General features: G+C 52.0%; 1 protein-coding gene across 3 annotated transcripts in view; it reads left to right on the top strand.

Moving 5' to 3' along the window:
* Evl (Enah/Vasp-like) overlaps positions 1 to 12,314 on the top strand; it is a 101,555-nt gene that overhangs the window by 49,944 nt on the left and 39,297 nt on the right. For all 3 annotated transcript variants that reach the window (XM_076847963.2, XM_076847961.2, XM_076847962.2), the window contains exon 2: positions 5,466 to 5,634. In XM_076847963.2, the coding sequence (XP_076704078.1) occupies positions 5,466 to 5,634 (169 nt within the window). The remainder of the gene's footprint in view (positions 1 to 5,465; positions 5,635 to 12,314) is intronic.

Genomic DNA, 12,314 nt, shown 5'->3' with positions numbered 1-12,314 from the left:
TGGGGGCTTGGGAGTGAAGGAGGATGTAGAGCAGGAGCTTGGGGCAAAGCAAGGGGCCGAGGGGCTGCTGGGAGCTCGGTGGGCACCAGCTCATGTCAGCTCGCAGGGCTGGGCAGATGCACCCCCGAGGCACTGGCTGGGACTGTCTTTGGCGCTGAATGCCCTTCCTCCAGAATGCCCCTCGGTCATGGGCAGATGCTAGTGCTGGTGGGGAGGCAAGTTGAGTCCCCAGCACAGGGGGTGAGCTGTGTGAAGGAGCAGCCAAGTCGGGGCATCGGCTGACAGGACCATAAGAGCACCTAAGAGTGTGGCCCTAAGGGACCCTCCCGGGGAGCAGAGGAGGGCAGCCTGCACTCCCCGAGGCCTCAGAGAGAGGTTACACTGTGGCCAGCCTCCCCATAGCTCTCTGTCCCTGGGCCTGGCCTGGCCGATCTGAGAGGCACCTGGAGCCGCAGCCCCAGCAGCCCTGCTTTGCACAGTGGGCCACCGTCGGTGTTGTGGTTCTGACTTCCGTCCCAGGCGGTGGTGAAACCAAGTGCTGATGGTATCTGTGACACCTACTGGTAGCTGGCAGCTGCTCACTGTGAGAATGGACTGTGTAGCGTTGCAAGAGGGACGTCTCCTGGGCACATGATCGCAGATGCACTGCTTTTTCCACTCCTGGAGTCAACTTGTCCAACAGCTACTCGTGTCTGCACCCCGTAAGGACTGAGTTTACCAAGGGAATATGGCAGAGCCTCCACCTTCGAAGAGCTCTCAGTCCAGTGGGACAGACACCAAGAAACAGAACAAACTGAGAAGTGTGTGGCTCAGGCAAAAGCCAGCTCTCTCCAGTGGGCAAGTCCCGTGGCCTCTCAGGCTCAGCCCTGGCCTCGTGTTTTCCAGCAAGTATCTCCACTCTGGAGTGTCTGTTGCCCTTGCTCTTGCAGCAGGTGCTCTGAAAGGCCTGAAGAGGTTCACAGAGCAGAGGGCCCCAGGTCAGCTGTGCTCGGATAGAGCGGGCTAAGATGGAGTGCCTAGGCGAGCCTCGAGGACTTCAGAAACCTTGTTCCTGGCCACCAGAGTGGTAGGGCCAGCATCCCATAGGTGGCAGGGCATGGAACCTGAACTTTTCTAGGCTCTGACAGAGCAAGAGACAGGCCAACTGCAGGTGGCTGTCACCCGGGTGTGTGCCGTGAGCTTTTCTGTCCGTTAGTCTTACCTCCAACTGCTTCAGTGATTTCTTATGTTGAGATAGGAAATCTCCTGTTGATCCACAGTTAGGCTCCAGAGTTGTGTGCAGAACACACAGGATGTATCGCCTTTGTTCCTTGTAAGTGGAATATTTCAACTTATTCCAAAGCGTTCTGTGGCCTAAAAAAGAAAGCTAGCCCAACTCTAGGACAGAGACCAAGCCTACTCCCCTGTGGCCCAGTGTGGGCTCCTTGGCAGAGCTCAGGGCATGCTCACTTGTCTGGGGACCTCCAAGGTCAGCAAGGTCCTCAGTACAGATGAGGAAACCAGGCCCACAGTCACACAGCATTTCTCCTCCGAGTGGACAGAGTGCAGCTGACTGCTGGATCTGTCTCCCGCTGCTGCAGGGAAGTGGCAGGCCCACAGACACCTGTGCCAAAGCCCGTTGGGGGAGGGAGTCGAGCTGCTGTTCTAGAGTCTTCTCCTGAGAGGAGAATCAGTTAGGCCAGCCACTCTGAGCAGCCCATGAGCTCCTGAGGGAGTCCATCCACCTTCCGCCTCACTGACAACACCCTGGAGAGGTGCTGGAGAGGTCCCAGCACCTGACCACTTGTTGTTTGCTTACGTAGGAGCGTCCTGTGGGAGATCTAGGCCTGGGAGCAGCAGCCTTGCTCTCCTTTGCAGAGTCGAGGAAGGCGGGCACCGTGGCCAGGTCCACAAAGTCCTAGGGACATGGTCCCATTAGGAAGGACAAGGAAATAGCCTTTTATTTAGTAAAGAGGACTTTGTACATATGTGCTTTCAAAAAGCAGCTCACTCTTTTCGCAGGTACCACGATGCTGCAGAACACGTGCACTGCAGTTTGGGTTTCATCAGGGGAGGTACTTGGAGCCACAGAGCCCAGGCAGCCACGGGCTGGATAGCCACCACGAGTCGCCAAACCAAAACCAAAACTGGAGGGGTAATAAGCCCAAGCTAGCAAGACAGACGCGAGTGGAATAAATGTGCCTTCCCTTGTGTTCAGATCTGTTAGTGGCCATGAAATAAGCAGAAACAGACAACACTCATCAGATGGGGGCACCCGGGGGTTTTGGTTAACCACAAGTTTAATTTGAACCTAAAGCGTTAAAAACAACAGGAAAAAAAAAGGAACCTGTGGCTATAATTGCAATAACTAAAACAGTCACTGCTATTTGAGCACCTAGTAGGTGGCAGCCCAGTACAACACTCCATTTCCATCGTCTGTGCTCCTAACACCCTGAAAGGTATAGGGGGACCCCGGGTATGCTTCGCCCCCACAGGGGCCTGCGGCTCTGCATGCCACGTGTACCCTGCCCAGGCTGCCTGTCTCCTCCGCCTAGAGTCCCACATCTGCTTCCTGGATTGTCTCCCTCGTGAAGCCCACACAGCGCTTTCTGCAGGAAGATGCCCTGGCTCCCTGCCCTGCCGGCTGGGAGCTCCCGGGGGCAGGGCTGGCCTTCCCCCCTCGTTCTTCACTCACCAGCCTCTGTGCTTGTCAGACCAAGGCCCAAATGCCACACCAGCTTTAGGACCCAGACCCTAGAGGAGAACATGCCACGTGAGGCACTTGACAGAGAAGAGTCACAGGGATGGCGAAGGGACCGGCAGCGTCGTGGGGATGGTCACGGAGGAGCCAAGGCATTCCTTCAGTTGTGCAGCAGAACACCCTCTGCAACTCTGCAGAGCAGTGAGCAGAGTGTCACCCAGGCCAGGAAGATGCTCTGAACCAAGGCCATGTGACAGCAGAGGCTGCTGGGGAGAGCAGTCTGTCCCCATTGCTCACAGGCTTGGTGTCACTGGTCATCAACAGGCTTAGATCATCTAGGGTCCTTCTCAGCACTGAGTCTCCAGTGAGCATTTATTAAGCACCGGCTGTGCACAACAGAGAACGAGGCAGACATGCGCCTGGCCTCACGGGGCCCGCACCGTCACAGTGTATGCAAGAAGCAGTGCCAAGGCTGTGCAGATAGTTGGCGTGTAGAGGATTTTCTGGGAAAGCCTGGTGGAGGGTGGAGGGAGCAGGAGTAGGCAGCAGAGCATCAAGGGGGATCCGGGGTGAGGTCTGTGAAGGAAGAGGGCAGGAGGGAGAGCAGAGCCCTCTCAGACCACAGCACAGCCCTGAGAAAATCCAGGCTCATGGGCCGTCCCCACACCATGTTGGGCAAGCATGGGCCAACATGGTTCCCCTGCCATGTTGGTCAGTAGCTGGAGGGGCCTGGGGAACACACGGCCTTGATGTACACAACAGGGACCATAGGTCGGCTCTGCTCCCATGACAGGTTCTCCTGAAGGAGGTCAAAGCCACTTCCACAGCAGCCCACAGGGACCCTCAGAGGCATCGCCCTATCACACGGTTCCCCCGTCCCCAGTCATCACCGGGCTTTGGTTCACATCAGAAGCAGTGCAGCTGGGATCCAGCTCAGATCACCATGACGATGCAGGCATGTTTTGTTGGCTGATACCTTGCTGCGTCTAAGGGTGGCTCCAGTCCCTGAGAAGTATCTGGAAAATATTCCCTCTTCCCCCAATCCCCGTGAGCACCAGGGTATATCAATGGCTGTAAGTGACAGAGCTGATCCCATAACTCGGCTCACAGGTAGTTTGTGTTGAGAGACTCATCCAGGTCTGAGTGACAGCGTGCATGATGGTTTGCTCTGATTTCTACTAGACCTCATGCCCAGAGACTTAACTACCAGGTGGCAGCTCCTCCTAACCAAGCTCTCTCAGAGGGTACAGTGTTCCAAGCTCGAGGCACAGAAACGTAGGTGCTGTCCCTTTAGTGTTGGCGGGATGAAGGATGAGTCATGGAAAAGGATGTGGCTAACCACAGACCAAAACCCTGGCTGCTCTGTCCCAGCATAGGTGCCAGCCACACCAAGTCCCAGCACAGGCCTGCCCAGGGGATGGACAGCCGCCCCAGACCACAGTGAGGAGCCAGCAGGGTAGAGCCCCAAGCGCACACAGAGTTCAGTTGGATGCCCAGAGGTGGTGTTAAGATCATAAAAATCCATACTCCCATCATCCGCAATCTGAGCACAACAGAGCAGGTCCCAGGAAACCCAGTCCTCTGGGACACTTAGGATCCAAGTGTCCACTTGGACACAACAGGTTCCAAGTCGCTGAAGACCAATCTATTTTTTAAAACTTTACTTTTGTTACCCAGTAACTACAGGGTTAGGGGGAGAGATCTTTCCCAAATGTTTTGGTTTCCTGCCTTCTTAAATATGATTAGGAAGGGGACGGGATGTGGCTTATTTCTTGACCACCGTCTCACCGCCATTATCATTGTCCTGCTTTCCTCCCGTTACTGCTCCCAAGTCCTTGGGCTCCAGGTTTCCTTACAGGCCTCGTTGTCTTTATGTGGCATTTCTGATAATTGCCACTTCCTGCTGTCCTCAGCCTACCTTTCACACATCTTGAATTTGGGGATCCTGCTGTGCGCAAGGCTGGAACTGCATTCAAGATCTTGGGCTGTTGGTAGTGAGGAGCGGGGTTGCGGCGGGGGGGTGGGTTCTGAAGGGAAGAGCATTTTTGTGTCCTGATTTTAGTGTTAGCATGTACCCTGCAGGGGCTGCTTCTGCTTCTTCCCTGGATTTACAGATCACTCTGGACAGAAGAGGTGGCCTTGTAGATAATGCCTTCAGCAAAGGGAAGCGCAGCCACCTGCCTATTTTGATTTGTCACTCACTCTTTAGATTACCCAACCCCTTCATTGTCTTCGGGTTTCTCTAATGCTATCCCATCACATTGGATGTTGCAAAGAATTCTCCGTGTTCTGTGCTCTAGGGTCAGACAGAACTGGTTGGAAATCCCAAATTCATCACTGAACACCTTTGTGGACTTGTATACATCTCCCTCGGCCTCTGAGCCACTCTTTTCTTTGAAAAACAGGGGTAATAGGTAGCTACTGTTGAAGTTGTCAGGTGTAGGTGCTTCAGTGCGTTGCCTTGTTTAGTGCAGTACCTAGAATACTGTGGGTGGCTGGCAAGTTGTAACAGTAATTCCTCTCAAGAGGTTCCAGTGCCTTTTCCCTGAAAGCAAAGCTGGGCATCTTTTCCCACCTATTCGTAGTTTGGGCTCAGAACCTGCTATTCACTCCACGTGGCCTTTAAAGAATGGGACTTATCACCTCCAGGGCAGCCCTCCCACACACAGCTACAGTTTGGCAGTTAGAAGGCCTATGGCAAGTAGCCTCAGTTCCAGAAAAAGGCAGAGCCAGCCCCCATCCACTAGAGCTGAGGCTGACGCGTCGGGTCTTTCTTGTTCTGCAGTGAACAGAGCATCTGCCAAGCCCGGGCCTCCGTGATGGTCTACGACGACACCAGTAAGAAGTGGGTGCCCATCAAGCCTGGCCAGCAGGGATTCAGCCGCATCAACATCTACCACAACACTGCCAGCAACAGCTTCAGGGTCGTCGGAGTCAAGCTACAGGACCAGCAGGTGAGTGGCCCCAGCCTGAGCACCAACTCCTCACTCCCGGGGAAGAGACCAGAAAGCAACAGGTCAATATTTGGAACCAGAGGCTCTGGGTTCACATTCTGCCTCTGCAGCCTTGCACTCCAGCCAATGAGGCCTTAGGCAGACTCCCCTGACTTTCATGAGCAGATAGTGATTTCACCCTGCCTTCTTCACCGTGTCATTGTATGATTAGAATAGAATAGTAGATGTGACAGAGCGCGGTTACCCTGGGCTTCATAAACATATGGAAGGCAGCTGTTCCAATTGTTGGTTTAGCAGTCCTTGCACCTTACTTTGGAAAGAGTATCGAGATGCGTGGAGAATGGGACTATTTCTCCCTGATGGTACGTCATGGGCCAATCAGATGAGTCTTTTGTGAGTGCGCCTGGTAAATACTGTGTGAATGCAAGGTGATTCCCGTGTCCCATGCCCTGTGTGACACGATGCAGACTAAAGTCGAGACCTGCAGATGTGGGCTGTTGGCTTACCCACGTGACTTGACGTGTGCCCTGCCCTCTCTCCTGTCTCCTCGGAGGCCGACTGCGCGTCCCCAGCTGTAAGTTGGGAGCTCACAGATGCGGGCTTTCAGCAGCCATGAGAAACTCCGCTAAAGCAGGGACTCGGGCAGCCTCTGCAGGGCAAGCTCTGGCCAGTGGAGCAAAGGGCTGCCAACTGTGGCCCAAAGAAGCACAGCGTTAGCAGTTAGGAAAGAGAACAGGAACTTTTTGGTTCTGCTTTTAGTGTGCTGCCTGTTGAATGGGTCTCCATGACAAAACAGCCCTGTTGGGTTTCTGTGTGTGGCTACAAGGGGCATCCCCACCTCGAGGTCCGACTTGAGGTGGTCCGGGCAGCCCTCTCCTTTGTTGTGAACCTTTATGGCATGAAGGTTTTCCCAGAAACACTCTAGAAGCTGCTTCCTTGTTCTTCCTACTCACTGGTTCTGGATCTGCCTTATAAAGACACTGTGTCACAGGTTACAGGGTGTATAGCACTCTTGGCCCCGATCATGGTGACAACATAACATGGCACAGATTTCCACGTCACCGCATGGGAGCTGGACCATGAGGTAGAATCACCTGGCTGAGAGGCCCAGTACGTAAGGAGGTAATGGAGGCTGAGAGGCCCATTGACGTAAGGTCCATTACCCGGCACAGCTCCTGAACTCTAGGGTGTGCTCCCAGGCACACTGTGAAGACAGCATGGTGTGCTGGGAAGGGACCAGCCTGGAGAGCTGGGCTCCCTGAATCCCAATGCACTTGTCCTGGGATCCTCTGCGCCTCTCTGCCTCCTCACAGGAGAGTGGGAACCTAGGGCCGTTAGTCAGCACTGAGTGGGGCCACAAACATGTCCTGAGTCCTCGGCTGAGTCACAGGGCAGTGCCGAGGAAGTCAGAGTGGCCTGGTTGAGGCGGGGGCCAGAGAGGCACAGGCCTGCTCTACTCAGAGCTGCCCAGACCCACCCTGAATGTTGGGGCGACCCGAGTGCCACCGACTTTAGGCCCCAAGGAAGGGCATCTGCCTGTGGCAGGTCTGGAAGCTGGGTGAAGTGTGCAGCAACCAAGGAGCAGCAGCGCCTCCACTGGAGAGGCCTGACGAGGAGGCTGTGCGCCTTCCCCACACCTCGAGGGAGCGCGTGGAGGGGATCTCGCCCTTCATTCCTGCCCAGAGCCAGAGCCAGCATGGACACTCTCACAGACAGGGTCGGACTCAGAGGAAGAGCCTGCTTATGAGCTGCATGGTTCGTAGGTTTGGGTGTCCCCCAGGGGTTCACAGGTTGGAATTTAATTCTCATCCTTAGGAAGGGGATATTAATTAATCCAACAGTGGTGTTTAGAGATGGGCCTTGGCAAGGTGACTAGGATTGGATAAGGTCATCAGGGCAAGTCCCCATGACTGAATTGAATGGGACAGGAAGGGGCACACTCAAAGGCTCCCTGTCTCTTGCCATGGGATGCCCTACACCATCGTGGGACTTTGCTGGCAAGAAGGCTGTCACCAGATATGGCCCTGTGAGCCTCCAAGACTATGATATGAATAAACCTCTTTTCTTTATAAAGTTAGACTCCCTCAGGCATTTCACTGTAGTAATGAAAAACAGACTAATACACAAACACACTGTTGGGAGATGTGAAGTATTGCACTGCCAGCCCCTGAGGCCAGCTGCCTTACAGTAAGATTCTGAGAAGAACATTCTATCCATGGATAGAATGCAAGTTAATATATAGGGTCAAGAAGATGGTTCTCCACTAACAGCTTGTTTTGTAAAGAACTCTTGACTAGTTTTACTCAGAGGTTTCAGAAACGTATTAGACAGTATTTAGAGTTGCAGGGCTTCCTTGAAAAGACTAGGAGAGGCAGTCCCCCTTACTCCTACACACCCCCAAAATAAAACCCAAGCAAGCACTCTGATTATGAGCTCCTATTCAGGAAGTGCAACATTCTAAAAGAAGCTGATCTTCAACAAGGATCCAGATGAGTCTTTTTTTTTTTTTTTTTTTATTTTGCAGGTTGAACCCAGGGCCTTGAGCTCGCTAGCACTGAGCCAAACCCCCAGCCCCATCCAGATAAGTCCTGCCAAGTCTTAGAAAATGAATTTTAAAATAAAGCTGACTAGAGGAGGAAAGGTAAAAGAGTAGAAAAAATAAACTTTATAAACATTTAACCAAAATAAGCTGGTGTAAAAGTTGATTAACCTAGCATAAAATAGACCCCAAGCCAACAGGAATTACTAAAGAGAAAGACTGACCTTTTTCATCATAAAAGGATCTATTGAAAGAAGAGTTAGAGCAACTCAAAATTTCTATGCATCTGGTACGATATATTCAAAATATAGAAAACAAGAATGGGCTGATCTACAGGTTCCGAGAAATAGACCAATTCAGGAACATATGGAAAGAATCTAATCATACCTCCAAGTAGTGAGCTGTACAGTAGTGGGCAGTAGAAATTAGCAAAAGCATAGAAAACTTGACCTAATTTTTATTCGTAGAAACTACAGCCAACAGCTTGACAATATACGGTCTTCTCAACTGCACACAAAACATTGACCAAAACAGACCGAGTGCTGGCCCGTGAACACAATTCTCCAATTAAAAAGGATTAACAGCAAGCTGGCACAGGCTGACTCTGCGGTCCCGGTCACTCAGGGCAAGGCGGGAGCCGCCAGAGCCCAGGAGTAGGAGACTAGCCTGGCAACATGGCGAGACCTCATCACAAAAGGGTGACAAGTCAATCAGTAAAGATTTGCATTTTCGATTTGCATGAATGACAGATTTGCACTAAAGATTTGCATTTTAGAACAAAATGCAGGGAAACTGCATGACGTTGCAGAAGGCAAACTTCTCGAATATGACACCAGAAACATTGACTGTAGAAGAAAAATTGTTGTTGGACTTCATTAAAATTGAGACACTCTCTTCATTTAAAAAAGCTATACTCAGAGGTAAACGACAGGCGGGGAGAAGACACTTGCAATGTGTATGTTTAAATGAGACAGAGAGGACATGTAACTCCTGTGAATTAGTGAGAGACAGATATTTCTTTCAAAATTGAGCAAAAAAAAAAAAAAACTGAAGGAGGATTTCTTGAGAGCAGTAGGACAGAAGAAATGCAGGTGAGTGTGAAGGTCGCCTCTGACCGCTCAGCAGGGGCATCCAGGTGGAAACTCCTGAGGGAGCATCGCTCAGCGGTAGAGGGGGCGCCCAGCATGTTCGAGGCCCTGAGTTCCATCCCAGCAAAGGGACAGAGGGAGGAAACTGTAGTGACAGCACCACACACACCAAGAAGCTAGGACCGAGGAGACAGGCAGTGCCAGAGGCCGAGCACCTGGCCTGCAGAGCTGCTGGGAGGGGAGCAGCTGCTTTGAAAATTATTTGATTGAACCTACTTAAATTAAGTAAATACACACCTGCCATATCACCCCTCCCCCTGGTACAAACGCAAGAGAAATGAGTGCCTGTGTCCTCCACAAGACAGGTTGGAAATATTCATAGCAGTCTTCTTCATGACATTAAGAGCTGGAAACTATCCAAGAGCCCACCTACAGGAAAACGGAGAAGTTATTTGTGGTTCAAAATGGAATGTATGTAGTAATCAAAAAGAATTAAATGCCACAGGAGGCTGAGGCAAGAGGTCGCAAGTTCAAGGTCAGCCTCAGAAACTTAGCAAGATCTAGTATCAGAATAAAATAAAAACTCTGGGGACAAAGCTCAGTGGTTCCATCCCTGTGTTCAGTCCTTGGTACTAAAAAAAAAAAAAAATTAAATGTGATACAGGTGATAACATGGATGGACCTCAGACATTGTGTGGAGTGAAAGAAGTCAAAAACAAAAGACTATGCACCATACAAATCCATTTCTATGAAGTTCAAGAACAGGCAGAAGTTACTGAAGGTGACAGAAGTCAGAAATGTGGTTATCTCTGCAGGGCAGTGTCTGGAGAGGGACATTCAATGAAACTGCAATAACCAAACGTGGACCTGCCCCAGTGCAGTGTCCAGCAAGGTCCCACGACATTCCAAGCAGAGTCAGCAGAGCAGTGGAAGCACCAGGCGGGCACTGGGATGGAGGAGCCAGCAGTCAGGTCTGTCTGGCCCTTGGACACACAGGACCTTTCCTCCTTACAGACGGTCAAGTGACATGGGTATGTGTCACCGACATGTGTATCCAAAACACACTGCATTGGACTTTCCTTCTTTAGAGGTGTTTAGAATTGTATTTTCAAACAGTCAAAATAAGTTTTAAAATGGCCATTCCCTTCTGGTGGTTCGGCTCCTAGGAATGTCCCCTAACCCTAACTGTAGAAATGCATGTTCTCGAGGGTACCCAGGGAGCGTTGTTTATGAGAGCACTTCATTGATACATGAGGAGACTGACACACCGTGTCCAGAGTTACCGAACTGAAAAGCAGTAAAACCAGGATCTTAACCCAAGCCCTTTGAAAACCCTTTGCTTTCCTCGTCCCCAGTACATTAACTGACTCCAAAGCACTTGAGGATTTGGGATGTGGGTAGATGGCAGCTGGAAGCACTGGTAGGGAGCCTATAGTCTCCATGTATAGATCCAACAACAGTGGCTGCCCCGAGAGCATGGGGTCAGAGGCCAGCATAAGTCACCCAGGACCCTGAGAACTACAGAGCAGGGATGTGTCCCCGAGGAAGGCACCACGGCCCCTCCCAATCTAGTCCCCTGAACGTCCTGCAGCCAGATCCAGCCTGCAAATCTCCCGAGGTCAGGGTAAGACCAGAGGGGATTATTGGAAGAAGTGTCAATCCATCCTACTGGTGCTGGAGGCCGCTCCCTGTCCCAGGCTGCAGGCCCACCTTCCAGTCCAGTCCTCCCGATCGCTTACCTACAACCAGGCACAGTCACTCATTCTGCCCAGCCTCAACCTCCCAGGGACAAGAAGAAAGGATTGAATTCATAATCCTAGTAAACTCCTTTCAGTGATTTCTCTGTATTCTTGGGGGGCACCAACCTCCTCCCGGTTCTCCTCACTAAGAAGGTAGCCAGCCAGAGAAGTCACACCCTAGGAGGCTAAGCCTCACTTCCCACAGCCTCCCCTCCACTAGCTGGAGGCAGCCATCACAGTGCCTGGGAGACTCTTCTTTAGACTTCCTTTGTTATCGCTCAACATTCTTCCTATTCCTGTGGCCAGCTCCCTTTGCTAATGTCCACTGAAGAGATATAAAAACAGAAAGCTGAGCATGGAGTTCAACCCAGACTCGGGGAGCCAACTCTCCCACCGACACCCTGGTCACTGCTCCGTCAAGGTGTCCCTGACCTTAAGAGCTCTCGCAGCTACCTTCACTTTGCAGTTCTTTGATGCATGTACTGCAGGGGGCCTCCTGCTGACCAGAACTGCACTGTCACCCGGCTCCATCCTGTTGGCTCAGCTGTGTAGACACGTGAATCTGTACTCCTGGTGCAAAGAGCACCACTAGAGAGCCAGGCAGGAGCCCGGCACAGACATGGCTGGAAACATCTGTCGTCAGTATGTAACGAGTGTGACAACTGCATTCCTGGGCTGGCTTAGTGTATGTGCTCTCCCACCCGCCCACTGCTTGCTCAGAAAGACCAAGCCCACCTCCCACCTGGCCAAGACAGAGGAGCACCGATCCAGACGTTGCCTGTGCTGGCCGTCCTCAACGTCCCCCTTCCCAGCAGTGCAGTGGTGGGAGCAGTAAGGAGAGCGACATGCCAGGGTTCTCATGGTGCCCAAGGCTCCTTAGCTATGTCCTTTTGGCCCCTCAGACCTCTTCCTGAGCTCATCATTCTGCGGGAGCTCGGTGCAGAGAGCAGTTGTCAACCTCAGTCACAGGACCTGGAGCTCAAAGCCTCACCAGATCCGAGAAGCATCTCACACCACTCCTAAAGCAAAACCCGGCTGTCAGGTGCCCGATGGTGGCTGTCCTGACTCATCTAAACTCTGCCTGCATTTTTAATTTATAGGGACCTTGATTATAACAGCCCACTGTGTGCCCTCACCTGTGCAAGACTTCACATATGTAATTGTGTGTGTGTGTGTGCATGTGTGTGTGGTACTAGGGATCAAACCAGGGGTGCTGTACCACAGAACCACATCCCTAGCCCTTTTTATTTTGGGATGGGTCTCACTGAGCTGCCCAGGCTGGCCTGGAACTTGCGATCCTCCTGCATTGGGAGA

The sequence above is a fragment of the Callospermophilus lateralis genome, chromosome 3 (assembly GCF_048772815.1).
Source record: "Callospermophilus lateralis isolate mCalLat2 chromosome 3, mCalLat2.hap1, whole genome shotgun sequence".
NCBI lineage: Eukaryota > Metazoa > Chordata > Mammalia > Rodentia > Sciuridae > Callospermophilus > Callospermophilus lateralis.
The sequence above is the reverse complement of the archived record's forward strand: the minus strand, read 5'-3'. Positions and strand labels throughout refer to the sequence as shown.